A 21363-nucleotide genomic window follows, 5' to 3' on the forward strand; every position below is an offset into this window, starting at 1 on the left:
AGATAACGTAAAAAATACACAGAAACACAAATTGGAACAGGATTGACATTGAGCCTCCTCACTTCAACTCTCATACTTAAGCAGCTGGAGCTGTCTCTCTCTCTCTCTCTCTCTCTCTCGTATTCATTTTCTCTACGTCTCTCTTTTTGTCTCGCTCTCCGACTCTTCGTCTCTCTCTCTCTCTCTCTCTCTCTCTCTCAATCTCTCTCTCCCTTTCTCACTCACTCTCTCTTACACACAGAGCACTCTGTTCCACCAGCTGTGTCCTCACTCCAAAACACTGTGATTCAATTCAAACGGCCGACACGTCTTAATGCTCGACATGGAACTGGGACTAACCACTGAGAGAGATAGATGGATAGATATAGGACTGTTTTGCTGTGAATCACACGCAACACCATCAACATATTTGTTCATTCACAGTTTAGTCTTGACGAATCTTACAATATTCTCCCAGATCTTTCCTGAGAAAACCTGTGTAATAGAGTGTTCGGTAACGTTAGTGTACCAGTCTTGGGTTTGAATCTGTGCCGTTTTTTATTATTTTTACTGATAAAGGTTTAGGGAAGGAACCAGCATAATATACAGAAGCAGTTGAGTTTCATTGACTATCTATCATCTATCGAAGGTGGTCTACATACAGTGAGGGGACAGTTTATTAGGTACACCCATCTAGTACCGGGTCGGACCTAGGGCTGTGGTGGTCATGTCAGCTGGTGGTTGTCAAGCAAATAACCGCAGGTCTCACGGTAATTGACCGTTAATTAACACTTTTAGGGCCTCACACGAATCGGTCTAAGGTACTGCATCATAAGCAGTGCTAGAGGCATTAATACAGATTCGGGTTTGTTCCCGGGCTGTGCCACAACCGGCCGTGACCAGTTTAAACTGGTCTAAATAAATATGATGTGAAGAAAATGTAGTCTATTTCAGAAGAACAGAGTAGCATACTCTGAGTTGTCCTTGTAAGGCCCTGATCTAGCTTTGCATTATGGCTGTGGGCTACACTAGTTAACTTAGCAGACAAGATTTGTGTACAATTCTGTGGCATTATTTTATATTACTTTATAGTATGAAGAATACAATTGAACATAGCTGAATGAAATAGAAAGGATATTTTCTCCAATCGATTTGAGGGAGTGCGCTCATGTGGCTATTTTGTGTTGAGCGGCTAACAAAGAATAAGGTACTTCTATTATGCTTAATTTAGAGTTATTTATGTAACTTTAGTTGTAATGCATATGTTTAGATTTTTAATACATTCTAAAGCTAGATGATGCGACTCTGATTTGAAAAAAGTCTCATGAAAGGCGTGAGCTCTGCTTTGTTTTTTGTTTTTTTCCACATGCTTTACACACTTCATCAGTCTTTAGTTCACAATTTCACAATTTCCTGGCTGCAACCACTTTGTGTGGCCGTAATGCCCCTTAAAAAAAATCCATGTCTTTTGAGGCTAGTGGTCGTTGTGCCCTTGGGCTGACTATAATAATTACAATTCCCTTCTCCCGGCTGCATGCAGAAGCACCCACCTCTCACTCACATGGCTCTCCGTCACGTGCTCGGGTCTTTCTCACAGGCTACAAGTGAAGACGGACACATCGGGGATGCAACTGCACGCGTCCTTATTCTATTCCGAGGCGCATATTGAAGATATTGGAGGAACTGTCCACATTTACTTTTTGTCAGCCAAAAAGATGAGTAGGCCTAACGAACAGCCAAAGGACTAGCCTATATCAATCTACTATTCCCCATAGTACAAAAGTTGACCTATTCTGTAAGATAGTAATTTTTCCAAACTTAGTCTGGGACAGTTGTGGGATGCGATAGATCCCAAATTAATACAACCACTATCATAAAATAACCTGTTCAAGCAGTTGCCATACCAAGCGGTGATGCAGCCAGTCAAGATGCTCTCAATGGTGCAGCTGTAGAACATTTTGATGATCTAAGGGCCCATGCCAAATCTTTTCAACCTCCTGAGGGGGAAGAGCCATTGCTGTGCCCTCTTCACCACTGTGTTGATATGTGTGGACCATGATAGTTCCTTAGTGATATGAACACCGATAAACTTGAAGCTCTCGACCCGTTCCAGCTCATCGATGTGGATGGGGGCATGCTCGGCCCTCCGTTTTCTGTAGGCTGTAGGATGTCTCATTGTTGCCGGTGATGGAGCTAATAACCTTTGTGTTGTCTGCAAATGTAATGATGGTGTTGGAGTCGTGCATGGGTATGCAGTTGTAGGTGAACAGTGAGTACAGGAGGGGATTACGCATTCACTCCTGAGGGGCCCCCGTGTTTAGGGTCAGCATGATGGATGTGTTGTCGCCGAACCACACTACCTGGGGGTGGCCCGTCAGGAAGTCCAGGATCCAGTTCAGACGGAGGTGTTTATTCCCAGAGTCCTTAGCTTAGTGATGAGCTTGGAGGGCACAATGGTATTGAACACTGAGCTGTAGTCAATGAACAACATTCTCACGTAGGTGTTCCTTTTGTCCAGGTGGGAAAGGGCAGTGTGGAGTGCAATAGAGATTACATCATCTGTAGATCTGTTAGGATGGTATGTGAATTGGAGTGGGTCCAGGGTGTCTGGGATGATGGTGTTGATGTGAGCCCTGACCAGCCTTTCAAAGTTATTCATGGCTACAGAACGGACTGCAACAGAACGGACAGAACGGGCTACGGGGCGATAGCCATTTAGACACGTTACCTTGGCGTGCTTGAGCACGGGGACTATGGTGGTCTGCTTGAAACATGTAGGTATTACAGTGAAGACACTTGCCAGCTGGTCAGCGGATGCTCTGAGTAATCGTCCTGGTAGTCCGTCTGGCCCTGCTGCCTTGTATGTTAACCTGTTTAAAGGTTACATATCAGCTACGGAGAGCATGATCACATAGTCTTCTGGAACAGCTGGTGCTCTCATATATAGTTCAGTGTTTCTAGCCTAGAAGCACGCATAGAAGGTATTTAGATTTTTTGGTGGGCTCTCATCCCTGGACAGCTCGCAGCTGGGTTTCCCTTTGTAATCTGCGATAGTTTGCAAACCCTCGCACATCCGACGAGCGTCAGAGCCAGTGTAGTTGATCTTGGTCCTGTAGTTACACTTTGCCTGTCTGATAGTTCGTTGGAGGGCATAACAGGATTTCTTATAAGCGTCCGGGTTATGGCAGTTCTAGCCTTTAGCTCAGTGTGGATGTCATTTGTAATCCATGGCTTCTGGTTGGGATATGGGCGTACGTCACTGTGGGGACAACGTCGTCAATGCACTTAATGAAGCCGGTGAAAAATGTGGTAAAGGCCTCAGTGCCATCATAAGAATCCCTGAACATATTCCAGTCTGTGAAACTGTCCTGGAGCTTAACATCCACTTCATCGGACCATTTCCGAATTGAGTGCATCACTGGTATTGTTAACAAAGAGACACACAACCCCTCCTCTAAGCTTCCCCGACGCAGCCGTTCTGTCCTGCCGATGAATTGAAAAAAAAAAACATCTAGATTTCTATTTACCATGTCCTTGTTCAACCACGACTCAGAGAAACATTGAATATTAGTTCTTCAGATCACGTTGACAGGATAGTCTCGAACGGAGCTCATCCAGGTTGTTCTCCTATGATTGCACGTTCACCAATAGCACGGGGGTTAGAGGCCATTTATTCACTATTCGACGTAGTCTCGTCAGGTATCCCGCACGCCAGTCGCTATAGCGCCATCTCCTCATTCGAGTCTCGTGATTTGGGCCTGGTCCGCGATTATCAATGTGTCTTTCGCCTCTGACTCCTTGTCCAAATGGAGGTTAGTGATAGCTGTTCTGATGTCCAGAAGCTCTTTTCAGTCATAGGAAATGATGGCGGAAACAAAAAAGTTACGATAGTCTAAGAAAAATATACATGCCCGTAAAATGGCCACCATTCCCTCCGACGCTATTACTCTATTACTCTATTACTCTATTACTCTATTACGCTATTACTCTATTACTCTATTACTCTATTACTCTATTACGCTATTACGCTATTACTCTATTACTCTATTACTCTATTACTCTATTACTCTATTACTCTATTACGCTATTACTCTATTACTCTATTACTCTATTACTCTATTACGCTATTACGCTATTACTCTATTACTCTATTACTCTATTACTCTATTACTCTATTACTCTATTACGCTATTACTCTATTACTCTATTACTCTATTACTCTATTACTCTATTACGCTATTACTCTATTACTCTATTACTCTATTACGCTATTACTCTATTACTCTATTACTCTATTACTCTATTACTCTATTACTCTATTACGCTATTACTCTATTACTCTATTACTCTATTACTCTATTACGCTATTACGCTATTACTCTATTACTCTATTACTCTATTACTCTATTACTCTATTACTCTATTACTCTATTACGCTATTACTCTATTACTCTATTACTCTATTACTCTATTACTCTAATACTCTAATACTCTATTACTCTATTACTCTATTACTCTATTACTCTTTGCACTTATAGAAGAAGGAAGGTAGAGGATGATGTCAATTTCCCCTGGGCTTCATCCATCCTCAGGCTTTTATCGTTACAGCAAGAGTTTCATAAAGGTGGTATCCCAAATGGCCCCATATCCACTTCATAGTGCACTACTTTGGACCATCATAGTCAATAGATGGAACAGAGAGTCTTCAAGTGTATTCCACTCTTGCACTTATTGTAGATACACTGTTCTCTTAGTTACAAGAATCCATCTGGATAAAGCTACTGAAAGCTACTGAAAGCTACAGTATGGAAACCTTTTTTGCCAACACTTCCCACTGAAAACGTGTGAGAGAGACATCGTTGATTCCCGAATGCCTAACAAGCACACCGCAATTCCGGTGAACATTGGATAATGTCTAATGTATTTGACCATCTGCAATTTGAGCGGCAGTTAGCCTAGGTTAGAGGGGCAGGGTTGCTACTGAAAGGTTGCTGGTTTGATTCCAGGACCGGGTGGAAAGAATCTGAGAAGTTTTGAGTCAACTATAAGAGGGTTGCTAGTTACAAATCATAGAAAGATCTGCTGCTGTTGTGCCCTTGAAGAAAATATCTGTCTTGTATGGATTCATAAAGTATTCTTCTTTAATTCAATAACATATATTTATAATGTACAGTATAATGGGAAATGTATTACTCTGTACATGCAGTGGAGAATGGATCAATGGAATGGAAAAGTGAACCATTGTTAACCAGATCTGGATGCATGCCACATGGCATCCTGTAACTTATATAGTGCACTATAATTGTCCAGAGCCCTATGGGCCCTGGTCGAAAGTAGTGCACTACGTGGGGAATAAGGTGTCATTTTGGATGCATCCCTACAGATGCACTAATATCACTCTTTTACCTAGTCTATGATACAGTCCACCCTTTTCTATACCAACTGTAGGAAGGAGACGTCTCGGCAACAAAAGTGACACAGTTCAGAGAAGGGAGACCTTGAATGGAATATAGCAGATAGAAAATGATAATGTATACATTCATATCTCACTTATGTGAGGTGAGTCATAGATGTATGTTTTCTCACTCTTGCTCTTTCTCCTCCCCCCTCTCTCTTTCATACTACTTTCTCTCTTTATTTCTTTCTCCTCACTCTATCCCCCATCCCTCCGTTTCTCCTCTCTCTCTCTGTTTCTCCTCACTCTATCCCCCATCCCTCTGTTTCTCCTCTCTCTCTCTCTCTCTCTCTCTCTCTGTTTCTCCTCTCTCTCTCTCTCTCTCTCTGTTTCTCCTCTCTCTCTCTATTTCTCCTCACTCTATCCCCCATCCCTCCGTTTCTCCTCTCTCTCTCTCCCTGTTTCTCCTCACTCTATCCCCCATCCCTCTGTTTCATCTCTCTCTCTCTCTCTCTCTGTTTCTCCTCACTCTATCCCCTTCCCTCTGTTTCTCCTCTCTCTCTCTCTCTCTCTCTCTCTCTCTCTCTCTCTGTTTCTCCTCTCTCTCTCTCTCCCTCTCTCTCTCTCTCTGTTTCTCCTCTCTCTCTCTGTTTCTCCTCTCTCTCGCTCTCTCTCTCTCTCTCTCTCTCTGTTTCTCCCCTCTATCTCTTTCTGTTTCACCCCTCTCTTTTTCTGTTTCTCCACTGCCCTCTCTTTCTCACCCTCCTTTCTTCTGTCCCATCCCCTCTTTCTCTCCATCACCTCTCTCGCTCTCTCTCTCCATCCTCCCCCTTTCGCTTTCTCCCCCCTTCTCTCTCTCTCTCTCTCCATCCTCCCCCCTCTCTTTCTCCTCCCCACTCTCTCTCTCTCTTTCCCCTCCCTCCCTCCTTCTCCCCCCACTCTCTCTCTCGCTCTCACTTTTTTCTCTCCGTCAGGTACCCCAGAGAGTTTGGAGGAGAAGGAGCGGCAGCTGTCCACCATGATCGGCCAGCTTATCAGCCTGCGGGAGCAGCTTCTGGCGGCCCACGACGAGCAGAAGAAGATGGCTGCGTCACAGATGGAGAAACAGAGGCAGCAAATGGAGCTGGCCCGCCAGCAGCAGGACCAGGTGTGTGTGTGTGTGTGTGTGTGTGTGTGTGTGTGTGTGTGTGTGTGTGTGTGTGTGTGTGTGCGTGCGTGCGTGCGTGCGTGCGTACAATGAGTCGAGTCTGAACATGTGTGTTGACAAATTATGTTTGGACAAGTTCTTTATTCCCATCACCCTATTATGAGACAACACATTCCATCACATCACAAAAGAAAAGTGAGCAATAGACGGACACATTCCAATATTAGCCTGCTATCTAGCTGTTCAGACATGATGGAATAATGACCTATATTGACGCCACTGAGAAGGCATGCCTAAATTAATCCTGACACATGTTTGGGTGGGTGACGTCCCGCAATGAACAGCCTGTAATTAAATACATCACAATAAATATAAACAATGGGCCAGCAGTTTGTATTCTATTTTTTTCTCACTGAGTAGCTGGAGTAAACACTCCACCTTGTGTGGTTGGGCAATTCTAGCTGTCAGTCATTGTCCCTGATGACAGGTAGCCGAGGGGGAGTCAGGCTTGTGCCAGTCAGCCGTAAACATGTCAATCTCACTGTCGATAGCGTCTCTTGAACACGTGCTACTGCCAGTGTTACATAATCCACTAGGTTCACTCTCGTCTCCCAATATATACATCTTTGTCTCGTTTTTGACTCAGCCCTTTCCCCTGATTTTCTCTTTTCCCTCCTGTTGCTGCTCTCTCTGTTCTATCACCTTAAATGTGAAAAATTAATATTTGTTTAAGCTCAAATTCCCTTCTTTCATATCATCTATTTGTTCTCCATTCTTTCACGTCATCTTGTCTTTAGTCGTTCTCTTGTTTTATAATGTCTTGTTTTTGTCTCATTCTTTTCTCACTCTGTTCTGTCGGTCTTGTATCCTTCGCTTGCTGTGTTCAAACTCAAAACTCAAACTTTAAAGAATGTTTGCATGGCATTCCCCTTGTTCTGTGGTTTGTCTGTGTCTCCTCAACATCTCACATCTCCTTTTCTCATTCATGTCTCATTCTTTTCTCACTCCTGCCCTCTCAGATTGCGAGGCAACAGCAGCAGCTCATGCAGCAGCAGCACAAGATCAACGTTCTACAGCAGCAGATACAGGTCAGTGTTGACTAACGTTCTACAGCAGCAGATACAGGTCAGTGTTGACTAACGTTCTACAGCAGCAGATACAGGTCAGTGCTGACTAACGTTCTACAGCAGCAGATACAGGTCAGTGTTGACTAACGTTCTACAGCAGCAGATACAGGTCAGTGTTGACTAACGTTCTACAGCAGCAGATACAGGTCAGTGTTGACTAACGTTCTACAGCAGCAGATACAGGTCAGTGCTGACTAACGTTCTACAGCAGCAGATACAGGTCAGTGTTGACTAACGTTCTACAGCAGCAGATACAGGTCAGTGTTGACTAACGTTCTACAGCAGCAGATACAGGTCAGTGCTGACTAACGTTCTACAGCAGCAGATACAGGTCAGTGTTGACTAACGTTCTACAGCAGCAGATACAGGTCAGTGTTGACTAACGTTCTACAGCAGCAGATACAGGTCAGTGCTGACTAACGTTCTACAGCAGCAGATACAGGTCAGTGTTGACTAACGTTCTACAGCAGCAGATACAGGTCAGTGTTGACTAACGTTCTACAGCAGCAGATACAGGTCAGTGTTGACTAACGTTCTACAGCAGCAGATACAGGTCAGTGTTGACTAACGTTCTATAGCAGCAGATACAGGTCAGTATTGACTAACGTTCTACAGCAGCAGATACAGGTCAGTGTTGACTAACGTTCTACAGCAGCAGATACAGGTCAGTGTTGACTAACGTTCTATAGCAGCAGATACAGGTCAGTGCTGACTAACGTTCTATAGCAGCAGATACAGGTCAGTGTTGACTGTTCATTGTACCTATTCATTCTCTCTTATCTTAGTCATGTGTTCATACACACACACGTGTATCAATCAAATCTAATTGTATTTGTCACATGCTTCGTAAACAACCGGTGTAGACGAACAGTGAAATGCTTACTTAAGGGACATCCCAACAATGCAGAGAGACATTTTTTTTAAATAATAGAAAAAAAATAACACGAGGAATAAATAACGAAACGAAACGAATACTTGGCCAATATTCACAGGGTACCAGTACAGAGTCAATGTGCAGGGGTACGAGGTAATTGAGGTAGATATGTACATGTAGGTAGGGGTAAAGTGACTAGGCAACAGGATAGATAATAAATAGTAGCAGCAGCGTATGTGATGAGTCAAAAGAGTTAGTGCAAAAAGGGACAATGCAGATAGTCCTGATAGCTATTTGGTTAGCTATTTAGCTGTCCATTTAGCAGTCTTATGTCTTGGGGGAAGAAGCTGTTCAGGGTGTTGTTGGTTCCGGACTTGGTGCATCGGTGCCACTTGCTGTGCAGTAGCAGAGAGAACAGTCTATGATTTGGGTGGCTGGAGTCTTTGACAATTTTAGGGCCTTCCTCTGACACCACCTGGTATAGAAGTCTTGGATGGCAGGGAGCTTGGCCCCAGTGATGTACTGGGCCTCATGCACTACCCTCTGTAGCGCCTTGGGGTCAGATGCCAAGCAGTTGCCATACCAAGCGCTGAAACAGCCAGTCTAGATGCTCTCAATGGTGCAACTATATAGGTTTTTAAGGGTCTGAGGGACCATGCCAAATCTTTTCAGCATCTTGAGGGGAAAGAGGCATTGACGTGCCTACATCGCAACTGTGTTGGTGTATAAGTGGCCTTGCCTTGTGTGAGCCGGAATGGAGGAGGAGCCTATCTCCTGTTTCTGTAGTGTGAGGCAGCCTTACCTCCAATCTATCTCCTTAATGCTGAGTGCCTGGTCCCATTTTTATAGTTTTTGGTATGTCTCGGCCAGAGATGGAACTCACAACATTCCACTCTCATGGCGAACACTCCTTAGTTAATTCCTTAGTGATGTGGACACTGAAGAACTTGAAGCTCTCGACCCGCTCCACTATAGCCCCAGCGATGTGAATGGGGGTGGGCTCGGCTCTCAGTTTCCTGTAGTCCGTGATCAGCTCCTTTGTGTCACTGATGTTGAGGGAGAGGTTGATGTCCTGACATCACACTGCCAGGTCACGGATCTCTTCCCTATAGTCTGTCCCATCATCGTCGGTGATCAAGAAAGCACTCACAAATGTCCACACACACACACACACACACACACACACACTAATCCCTGTAATTGACCTGTTTATAGGGGCTTCATTTGCTGGGTCATTGATCATGTCTTGATCAATAGACTATTGAATCCCTACTATCAGCTTCTCTCTATTACCTCTTCTATTTATCAACCCCGTCTCCTTCCTTTCTCCACATGTTTTCTCCTCTCGTTCTCTCAATCATACTGTTCATCTATTTGCCTCTTGCTACAGTACTTGCTGCCACTCCATTTCTCACACTCTTTCACACTCACCTAAGAATATCCCCCGCTTGTCTCTTTCATTCTCATTCCTTCTATCGTAAACTGCTGCAGAGTTTTCTCTCATTCTCCCTTTTCACAAAACTAACTTTTCCAACTGATCCGTCTTCACCACTGGTTCTGCCTGGTTGTAAAGACACTGACCCAGAGATTCAGGCACAGGCTCACTGTGGCTGGGGGAGGCAGTGAGCAAGGGCCCCTTGTTCTCTGGAGGTGTTGTGCTTTTAACAAGGCTTTCTTTTACAATGCCCCCCTCTGCTTTTAATAAACCACAGATCTGAGTTCATTAGGACTGGGCCTCAGGGGGAGGGAGGGTGTGTGTGTGTGTGTGTGTGTGAGACAGTAAAAATACTACTCTCTATGATCACACTGCCTTACGGTGTGTTTTAATGTTGTTGAGAGAAGTTTGGTGTTGGCACGTCTGCAGCAGAAGTGCAAACACAATCGGCATACAGCAGACCTGGGTTCAAATACTATTTGAAATACTTTCAGCGTTTCCTCCCTGGAGTGGCAGGTGGGCGGAGTTTTACACCTTTCAGACTTCCAGACTCTATTTCCTCTATTGTTACAGGCAAGCTCAATCGAGCACAGATTAAGTATTTGAAATAGTTTCAAATAGTATTTTCAACCAGGTGTGTCATACAGTGCCTCTCAATGCATTGCTAATGCTCTTAAACATGCTAAGTCATTTGAAAGAGCTATGTAAACTTAGATAGCATTGAACAACATGCCATTGAGCACACATCAACTCCATCATCCCAGACACCCTGCACCCACTCCAGTGTGCATACCGCCCCAACAGATCCATAGACAATGCAATCTCAATTGCTCTCCACACTGCCCTCACCCGCCTAGATAAGAGGAATTCCTATATGAGAATGCTTTTCATTGACTACAGCTCAGCTTTTAACATCATTGTCCCCTCCAAGTTTGTCACATAGCTTAGGACCCTGGGACTGAACACCTCCCTATGTAACTTGATCCTGGACTTCCTGACGGGCCACCCCCAGGTGGCGAGGGTAGGCAACATCACCTCCGCCACACTGACCCTCAACATGGGAGCCCAACAGGGGTGTGTGTTTAGTCCCCTCCTGTACTTCCTGTTCACCCACGACTGCGTGGACACGCAAGACTCCAACACCATCATCACGTTTGCTGATGACACGACGGTGGTAGGCCTGATCACCAGCGTCAATGAGACAGCCTACAGGGAGGAGGTCAGAGAACTGTTAGAGAACTGGCAGTGTGGTGCCGGAGAAACTGTGCGAGCACGCCCCCATCCACATCGACGGGGCTGCATTGAGAGCTTCTTGTTCCTCTGTGTCCAAATCACATTGAGGATTATAATAAATACCACTTTGATGTAATACAAGCAAACAAGAGAGAACTCAAGCCATTTACAGTATGAACGTTTATGATCACTATGTTGATGTACAGTTACAAGATGGCACGTGTTATACTCTGGGTTGTCCTGAACACAATGTGTGTCTTATTTTGAAGATAATTAACTGAGTAACACACACTTGAATGGACTGTGTTCCAAACAAAAACCCTACAATTGTACTTGCTTCGGTTCCTCGATGGCAAAGCTAGGAAGAGCTCAAAAAAAGCACCTTACAGTTGGATCTTTCCTTGAGTCATAAAAGTGCATTGAAATTACTTTACTAGATGTTGTGCAGAAGAGACACCAGTTAAACCTCACACTCAAACCGTTGTAATAGTTACTTTCCTGTTTTCCAAAATATCAGTGAATTTTATTATTATGTTACTGAATGTATCCAGAGTATTTTCAGATTGTATTATCAACCAAAGTGGTGAAAAGTACAGTAAATTATAAACGCTTTAGCTCCATTTCCACCAGTGTAAAGGGTTAAACACACTGGCAGCGCAGCACCACAAGAACAGCCAGTCTGCTACCATTTATCACCTCCAGACCTACTTATTCTAGGGCCCAATGTTTTAAGGGACTGACCAAGGGCTACTGTTTGGGGTTCATACCCTGGGCTGTATCCCAAATGGCACACTATTCCCTACATTTTGCACTACTTTGGAGAAAGAAAGAAAACGTAGTGCACTCCATAGGAAATAGGGTGCCATTTGGGATTCAGTCCTGGCCTGTACTGTACCTTGGGGCCATCCAGATGACATCAGCATGATCCTGTGTTAAATTCTGTACCCCCGTTCAGATCTTTACTTCCCAGAAGTAACTTGTTAAACAGATGAAAGATGATTAGAGACATTTACTGTAAGTCCTTCATTCATAGCAATTTGGATGAATGGAAATGACCAAACTTTTCCCTTTTTATGAATCCAAATGTACAAGCGTTTACGTAGAATATGTTGTTTTTCTTTCTCTGGGTGTAATGAGTGTTTGTCAGTCTTGTGTTTTATTGTGAGGGAGTGCCCAGTTCAAAGTGACACCGGTTTCCTGTCATGTGGTTTTAAATGTTCTGTAGAAACAGTAGGGAACTTCCAAGGGTTAAAAGAAAGCTTCCGACAGCCTCCCGGTTGCACACTCAAGCCACACACACACATTTCCTCAGGGTCACAAATGCAGGCCCAAACCCCAGAGGCTGGGCAAAACTAACCAGACTAATTAATGACCTCAAACTCACACTCCTCTTTTCATCGCTTCATTCTGTCCTTTCTCTGTTCTTCACCTACCTCCTCTTGCTTACATTTTTGCTCACTTTTTTTGTGTACTCCTCATCCCTCCCCTGTTCTTCTCCTCCTCTTGGAAGATGTTTATCTGCTCCTCCTCTTCCCTTCGCGTTGCTTTTTCTCATCTCTTTTTGTTCCCATTCTTGATGTATTTGAATTAGCTTATTGTTTTATTCCTCGCCTCCCTATTCTAACATCCAGACCCTCTCTTCTCTCTTCTCTCTTCTCTCTTGTCTCTTGTCGCTCATCAGTCTTTTCAAATGTTTTCATCTTCACCTTGTATTTTCTATTTTATTTCCTCATATGTAGAATAGTTTTATTCTCTTTCGCCCTTAAACCTGACCTTGTCCATTCTACCCAGTAGGTAATGTCGTCGCTCCTTAACAATCAGGTGTAAAATGAAGTGAGCTCTCTTGTCAATAGCCAGTATAAGAATTGCTGCCGTGATGTGAAGTCTGTGCTGTTAGTCCACTAAAGCCACATTAAGACCTAATAGTGCACACAAATGACCAATAGATGCCACCTCAGCAACCAGTACTGGACACAGTGGCTCGTAAAGTTGTTGGGCCAACTGCAATGTTGAAACAAATTCAGCAACTATGGAAAATGACAAGAATGGTGTGAACCATTATGGTAATTGGCTTGTAAGGGATTTGTCTAGAGCTAATGCTGCTGTCAATGGACACAGTGACAGAGGATATGTAAATCAGGTGTGTTAGTGCTAGGTCAAATACTAAAATGCGTGCCCCTTTGGGTCCCCAGGACCAGGATTGGGAAACACTGGCTTAGTGTATTATGATTTAAAATATGATGATAATCTGTGGTTTGAAAGCATACAAACTGTAGCTCTGCCTACCAAGCTAAACTAGCCACAGAAATAAAATGCGAACGGACAGGAATCTCTCTATTTCTCCCACTATCCCTCTTTCTTTCTCTTCATTTCTCTCTCTCTGTCTCTCTCTCTGTCTCTCTCTCTCTCTCTCTTTTGCTCTTTCTGTCCCTCTCTCTCTCTCTCTCTCTCTCTCTGTCTCTCTCTGTCTCTCTCTCTCTGTCTGTCTCTCTGTCAGTCTCTCTCTCTCTCTGGCACCCCCCTCTCTCTCTCTCTCTTTTGCTCTTTCTGTCCCTCTCTCTCTCTGTCTCTCTCTGTCTCTCTCTGTGTCTCTCTCTCTCTCTCTCTGTCCCTCTCTCTCTCTCTCTCTCTCTGTCCCCCTCTCTCTCTGCCCCACCCTCTCTCTTTCTCTCTCTCATCCATAGCCTTTACTGTGCCCACCACACCCCAGTCTTTACACAGTAGGACCTTTAATACCGTGTGCGCACTTGTGTGTGCCTAAATGCATCTGTGCATGCGCTTGTGTCTGAGTATGTGTGTGTCTGGTGGGTAGTTGGGGAAGGGGGCTCTATGTTTTCTTAGGGCTGGGGGAGAGTAGGCCAGTCCATTCATCCCTCTCCTCTAGGAGAAGGCCTGTGCTTTGTGTTTGGTGGAGGGAAGGTATTCCCAGAGGAACACAATGAATGGAGCATTCTCTCCCCCCCCCCTCCGCTTGGACACACAGACTTTTTTTCTCCCTTCATTCTTGCCCTAGTCTCTCGGTGGTGTCACAAGACGTGTGTGTGTGTGTGTGTGTCTGGGCCTCCCGTGTGTGTGTGTGAACCTTATAGAACCTCCAGGATCTCGATTCACAGTGTTCAGTGGAATCTGATGGTGACTGTTTTCTTAGAAAAACACTCACACTCTCTCTCTCTCACACACACACACACACATGTAGAAATATGAAAGAACATGTTTTTCCCTTTCCATGCGATGGCAATCAAAAAAGAGTATTTGAAAGAAGCATACCGTAAAACTGAAATTAAACGCTAAATTTCAAATAGCCGCCTGTCCCTTTTAATAGCCAGGCAACAGCACACATTTTGGGAAATAAACCCCTGTTTCAAATAAACGCTGTGTCTAAATGAATTGTTTATGAGGTTAACATGAATTGTTTGAGGTTTAATGTTTGATTTGTTACATTAAGTAATTCTGTAATGACAAAAAAAATGATGGCATTGCCAGTAAGAAACTTTTATTGTCAGTAAGAAACTACTAACAGCTGAGAACTGCTGCTAGCTAACTTGCAAGCACAACAAGTCAACAACTTTGGGAAAAGAGACCCCCAGAAATTGTCTGAGAATAATTATTCTGTCAAGGAAAAGTAAAAAAAAAATGTTTTTATGGAAGCATACGAAGACAAAATAAATGTAACACAGTGTGTGAATGACAATGCATTCGTGCAGAAAATCACATCAACTCAAATAAAAATTTATTTGTCACATACACATGGTTAGCAGATGTTAATGCGAGTGTAGCGAAATGCTTGTGCTTCTAGTTCCGACAATGCAGTAATAACCAACGAGTAATCTGGCTAAAAATTCCACAACTACTACCTTATACACACACGTGTAAAGGGATAAATAATATGTACATAAAGATATATGAATGAGTGATGGTACAGAACGGCATAGGCAAGATACAGTAGATGGTATCGAGTACAGTATATACATATGAGATGAGTAATGTAGGGTATGTAAACATTATATGAAGTGGCATTGTTTAAAGTGGCTAGTGATACATTTTTTTAGAAATTTTTACATTATTAAAGTGGCTGGAGTTGAGTCAGTATGTTGGCAGCAGCCACTCAATGTTAGTGGTGGCTGTTTAACAGTCTGATGGCCTTGAGATAGAAGCTGTTTTTCAGTCTCTCGGTCCCATCTTTGATGCACCGGTACTGACCACACCTTCAAGGTGAAAGTGGGGTGAACTGGCAGTGGCTCGGGTGGTTGTTGTCCTTGATGATCTTTATGGCCTTCCTGTGACATCAGGTGGTGTAGGTGTCCTGGAGGGCAGGTAGTTTGCCCCCTGGGGATGCGTTGTGCAGACCTCACTACCCTCTGGAGAGCCTTACAGTTATGGGTGGAGCAGTTGCCGTACCAGGCGGTGATACAGCCCGACAGGATGCTCTCGATTGTGCATCTGTCAGGAAGTCCAGTATCCAGTTGCACAGGGTGGGGTCGAGACCCAGGGTCTCGAGCTTGATGACGACTTTGGTGTTAAATGCTGAGCTGTAGTCGATGAACAACATTCTCACATAGGTATTCCTCTTGTCCAGATGGGTTAGGGCAGTGTGCAGTGTGGTTGCGAATGCGTCGTCTGTGGACCTATTGGGGCGGTAAGCAAATTGGATTGGGTCTAGGTTGTCAGGTAGGTTGGAGGTGATATGGTCCTTGACTAGTCTCTCAAAGCACTTCATGATGACGGTAGTCGTTTAGCTCAGTTACCTTAGGTTTCTTGGGAACAGGAACAATGGTGGCCCTCTTGAAGCATGTGGGAACAGCAGACTGGGATAAGAATTGATTGAATATGTCCGTAAACACACCAGCCAGCTGGTCTGCTCATACTCTGAGGATGCAGCTGGGGATTCCGTCTGGGCCTGTTTTACTCATGTCGGCTGCAGTGAAGGAGAGTGTGAAAGTTTTGGTAGCGGGCTGTGTTTGTGGCACTCTATTGTCCTCAAAGCGAGCAAAGAAGTTGTTTAGTCTGTCTGGCAGCAAGACATCCTGGTCCACGACGGGGCTGGTTTTCCTTTTGTAATCCGTGATTGACTGTAGACCCTGCCACATACCTCTTGTGTCTGAGCCCTTGAATTGCAACTCTACTTTGTCTCTATACTGACGCTTAGCTTATTTGATTGCCTTGCGGAAGGAATAGCTACGCTGTTTGTATTCGGTCATGTTTCCGGTCACCTTGCCCTGATTATAAGCAGTGGTTCGCGCTTTCAGTTTTGCGCGAATGCTGCCATCAATCCACAGTTTCTGGTTTGGGAATGTTGTAATAGTTGCTGTGGGTACGACATCGCCGATGCCCTTGCTAATAAACTCGCTCACTGAATCAGCGTATTTGTCAATGTTGTTATTTGACGCAATGTGGAACATATCCCAGTCCAGGTGATCGAAGCAATCTTGAAGCGTAGAATCAGATTGGTTGGACCAGCGTTGAACAGACCTGAGTGAGGGAGCTTCCTGTTTTAATTTCTGTCCATAGGCTGGGAGCAACAAAATGGAGTTGTGGTCAGCTTTTCCGAAAGGAGGGCGGGGGAGGGCCTTTTATGCGTCGCGGAAGTTAGAATAACAATGATCCAGGATTTTACCAGCCCTGGTTGCAAAATCAATATGCTGATAGAATTTAGGGAATCTTGTTTTCAGATTAGCCTTGTTAAAATATGTGGTTTCCAGTTTACATAGAGTCAAATGAAGTTTGTTCAGGGCCATCGATGTGTGTGCTTGGGGGGGATATACCAGGCTGTGATTATAATCGAAGAGAATTGTCTTGGTAGATAATGTGGTCGACATTTGATTGTGAGGAATTCAGGTGAACAGAGGAACTTGAGTTCCTGTATGTTGTTATGATCATACCACGTCGCGTTAATCGTAAGGCATACCCCCCCGCCCTTCTTCTTACCAGAAAGATGCTTGTTTCTGTCGGCACGATGTGTGAGGAAACCAGCTGGCTGTACCGACTCCGATGGCGTGTCTCGAGTGAGTCATGTTTCCGTGAGGCGAAGAACGTTGCAGTCTCTTATGTCTCTCTGGAATGCTACCCTTGCTCGGATTTAATCTACCTTGTTGTCAAGAAACTGGACATTAGCGAGTGGTATGCTGGGGAGCGGTGCGCGATGTGCCCGTCTCCGGAGCCTGACCAGAAGACCGCTCCGTCTGCCCCTTTTACTGCGTCGTTGTTTTGGTTCGCCGGCTGGGATCCGATCCATTGTCCTGGGTGGTGGGCAAAACAGAGTATCCGCCTCGGGAAAGTTGTATTCCTGTTCGTAATGATGGCGAGTTGACGTTGCGCTTATATCCAGTAGTTCCTCCCGACTGTATGTAATGAAACATAAGATTACCTGGGGTACCAATGTAGGAAATAACATGTAAAAAAAACAAAATACTGCATAGTTTCCTAGGAACGCGAAGCGAGGCGGCCATCTCTGTCCGCGCCGGAAGTATTAAATTAAGACTGATGGAAGTGAATGCTGAAATTAAACAAATGACTATGCAAATGCATTAAAGCTGTGTGCATTAAATAGACGCCTGGCTCAAATAGAAGCATGTCTCTAATAAGCGCCTGTTGAGTACAGTAATTGAAGCAAATAAACTCCTGGGCTATTAATTTAAGTTTTACGGTACGGAAGGCTGGGATATTTGTGTTTCCTCTCTGTGCTCCCCTTTACTCATGCTCTTTCCCACTCTAGACTCATTTAACCAGTTGAACTGAGCTCACACATATTCCCCTCATAGTCTCAACTTCTACTGCTATCTGACCAGACCACCATGTTACCTTTCCCACTGAATATTTAGTTAAATAGTTGAGATCAGATAATCAAAGTGCACTTATTATGATGACTAGGTGAGAAAGAGTAAAGAAGTCAAGATAAGGAGAGAAGGGGGCAAAATGAGAGAGTAAAGAGAAAGAAAGAGGGAAATAGGAAGTGACCGAGATGCAGTGGTTCAGCTTTCATTTGAGAGAGAGACTTCATTGCTTTAACTACTTAGCTGTTAAATGATATAGGCTTTGTTGAAACCATACAAATGGTAGGTGGGTTTGTGTGTGTGTGTCTACTCTCTTTACCGCTCTCTCTCATCTCTCTGGAAGATATGTGCTTGTGAATCTAAATTCTCTTTCTCTCTCTATTTATTTCTCTCTCTCACTCTCTCTCTCTCTTCCATTTAAATCCTTTTATGGCATAATAAATAATTATTGTATTGACAATAAAGACAATGTTGATTCAAGGTCACACTTTATTTGGATAGTCCAGCTGTAGATGTTCTACACATGGTCATACTATCAACAAACTATTGATAAGCAACTGCTTGCTAAAGTTACAGTTAGGTTTAGAATAAGTGTTAGGGTAAGGATAAAGGTCAGGGCAAGTATAAAGGTCAGTGCAAGGATAAAGGTCAGTGCAAGGATAAAGGTCAGGGCAAGGATAAAGGTCAGGGCAAGGATAAAGGTCAGGGCAAGGATAAAGGTCATTGCTAGGATTAGTAAATAGTATGTGGTAAGGATAAAGGTCGGGGCAAGGATAAAGGTCAGGGCTAGGGTTAGTAAATAGTATGTGGTAAGGATAAAGGTCAGGGCAAGGATAAAGGTCAGGGCAAGGGTTAGTAAATAGTATGTGGTAAGGATAAAGGTCAGGGCAAAGATAAAGGTCATTGCTAGGGTTAGTAAATAGTATGTGGTAAGGATAAAGGTCAGGGCAAGGATAAAGGTCAGGGCTAGGGTTAGTAAATAGTATGTTGTAAGGATAAAGGTCAGGGCAAGGATAAAGGTCAGGGCAAGGGTTAGTAAATAGTATGTGGTAAGGATAAAGGTCAGGGCAAGGATAAAGGTCAGGGCAAGGATAAAGATCAGGGCAAGGATAAAGGTCAGGGCAAAGATAAAGGTCAGGGCAAGGGTTAGTAAATAGTATGTGGTAAGGATAAAGGTCAGGGCTAGGGTTAGTAAATAGTATGTGGTAAGGATAAAGGTCAGGGCAAGGATAAAGGTCAGGGCAAGGACAAAGGTCAGGGCAAGGATAAAGGTCAGGGCAAGGATAAAGGTCAGGGCAAAGATAAAGGTCAGGGCAAGGGTTAGTAAATAGTATGTGGTAAGGATAAAGGTCAGGGCAAGGATAAAGGTCAGGGCAAGGATAAAGGTCAGGGCAAGGATAAAGGTCAGGGCAAGGATAAAGGTCAGGGCAAGGGTTAGTAAATAGTATGTGGTAAGGATAAAGGTCAGGGCAAGGATAAAGGTCAGGGCAAGGATAAAGGTCAGGGCAAGGATAAAGGTCAGGGCAAGGATAAAGGTCAGGGCAAGGATAAAGGTCAGGGCAAGGATAAAGGTCAGGGCAAGGATAAAGGTCAGGGCAAGGATAAAGGTCAGGGCAAGGATAAAGGTCAGGGCAAGGATAAAGGTCACGGCAAGGATAAAGGTCAGGGCAAGGATAAAGGTCAGGGCAAGGATAAAGGTCAGGGCAAGGATAAAGGTCAGGGCAAGGATAAAGGTCAGGGCAAGGATAAAGGTCAGGGCAATGATAAAGGTCAGGGCAAGGATAAAGGTCAGGGCAAGGATAAAGGTCAGGGCAAGGATAAAGGGCAAGGTCAGGGCAAGGATAAAGGTCAGGGCAAGGATAAAGGTCAGGGCAAGGATAAAGGTCAGGGCAAGGATAAAGGTCAGGGCAAGGATAAAGGTCAGGGCAAGGATAAAGGTCAGGGCAAGGATAAAGGTCAGGGCAAGGATAAAGGTCAGGGCAAGGATAAAGGTCAGGGCAAGGATAAAGGTCAGGGCAAGGATAAAGGTCAGGGCAAGGATAAAGGTCAGGGCAAGGATAAAGGTCAGGGCAAAGATAAAGGTCAGGGCAAGGGTTAGTAAATAGTATGTGGTAAGGATAAAGGTCAGGGCAAGGATAAAGGTCAGGGCAAGGATAAAGGTCAGGGCAAGGATAAAGGTCAGGGCAAGGATAAAGGTCAGGGCAAGGGTTAGTAAATAGTATGTGGTAAGGATAAAGGTCAGGGCAAGGATAAAGGTCAGGGCAAGGATAAAGGTCAGGGCAAGGATAAAGGTCAGGGCAAGGATAAAGGTCAGGGCAAGGATAAAGGTCAGGGCAAGGGCAAGGATAAAGGTCAGGGCAAGGATAAAGGTCAGGGCAAGGATAAAGGTCAGGGCAAGGATAAAGGTCACGGCAAGGATAAAGGTCAGGGCAAGGATAAAGGTCAGGGCAAGGATAAAGGTCAGGGCAAGGATAAAGGTCAGGGCAAGGATAAAGGTCAGGGCAAGGATAAAGGTCAGGGCAAGGATAAAGGTCAGGGCAAGGATAAAGGTCAGGGCAAGGATAAAGGTCAGGGCAAGGATAAAGGTCAGGGCAAGGATAAAGGTCAGGGCAAGGATAAAGGTCAGGGCAAGGATAAAGGTCAGGGCAAGGATAAAGGTCAGGGCAAGGATAAAGGTCAGGGCAAGGATAAAGGTCAGGGCAAGGATAAAGGTCAGGGCAAGGATAAAGGTCAGGGCAAGGATAAAGGTCAGGGCAAGGATAAAGGTCAGGGCAAGGATAAAGGTCAGGGCAAGGATAAAGGTCAGGGCAAGGATAAAGGTCAGGGCAAGGATAAAGGTCAGGGCAAGGATAAAGGTCAGGGCAAGGATAAAGGTCAGGGCTAGGGTTAATAGAGCAGGGATCATCAACTACATTCAGCCGTGGGATGCTTTTCTCTTGAGCGGATGGTCAGGTGGCTGGAACATTATTACATATAATTTGTAGACTGCAAATTGACCGCAAGAAGCCCAAACAGATATAACATTTGACTAAAACATTGCTTCCTTGCTTACATTTTATATGATCGCATACTGTGCCTTCGGAAAGTATTCAGACCCCTTGACTTTTCCACATTTTGTTACGTTACAGCCTTATTCTAAAATGGATTAAATAAATTACAATCCTTGAAAAAACTACAAACAAGGCCCCCATAATGACAAAGTGAAAACAGGGTATTATTATTTTGGGAAAATGTATTAAAATAAAAAACAGAAATACCTTATTTACATAAGTATTCAGAGCCATTCTAGTTTCTACAACTTGATTGGAGTCCACCTGTGGTAAATTCAATTGATTGGACATGATTTGGAAAGGCACACACCTGTCTATATAAGGTCCCACAGTTGACAGTGCATGTCAGAGCA

General features: G+C 44.2%; 1 protein-coding gene across 6 annotated transcripts in view; it reads left to right on the forward strand.

Moving 5' to 3' along the window:
- The window catches only part of LOC135556674 (transcription factor SOX-6-like), a 186052-nt gene that overhangs the window by 109101 nt on the left and 55588 nt on the right, over positions 1-21363 (forward strand). For all 6 annotated transcript variants that reach the window (XM_064990054.1, XM_064990053.1, XM_064990052.1 and 3 more), the window contains 2 exons: positions 6349-6521; positions 7541-7609. In XM_064990054.1, the coding sequence (XP_064846126.1) occupies positions 6349-6521; positions 7541-7609 (242 nt within the window). The remainder of the gene's footprint in view (positions 1-6348; positions 6522-7540; positions 7610-21363) is intronic.

This window comes from Oncorhynchus masou, chromosome 15 (assembly GCF_036934945.1).
Source record: "Oncorhynchus masou masou isolate Uvic2021 chromosome 15, UVic_Omas_1.1, whole genome shotgun sequence".
Taxonomy (NCBI): Eukaryota; Metazoa; Chordata; class Actinopteri; order Salmoniformes; family Salmonidae; genus Oncorhynchus; species Oncorhynchus masou.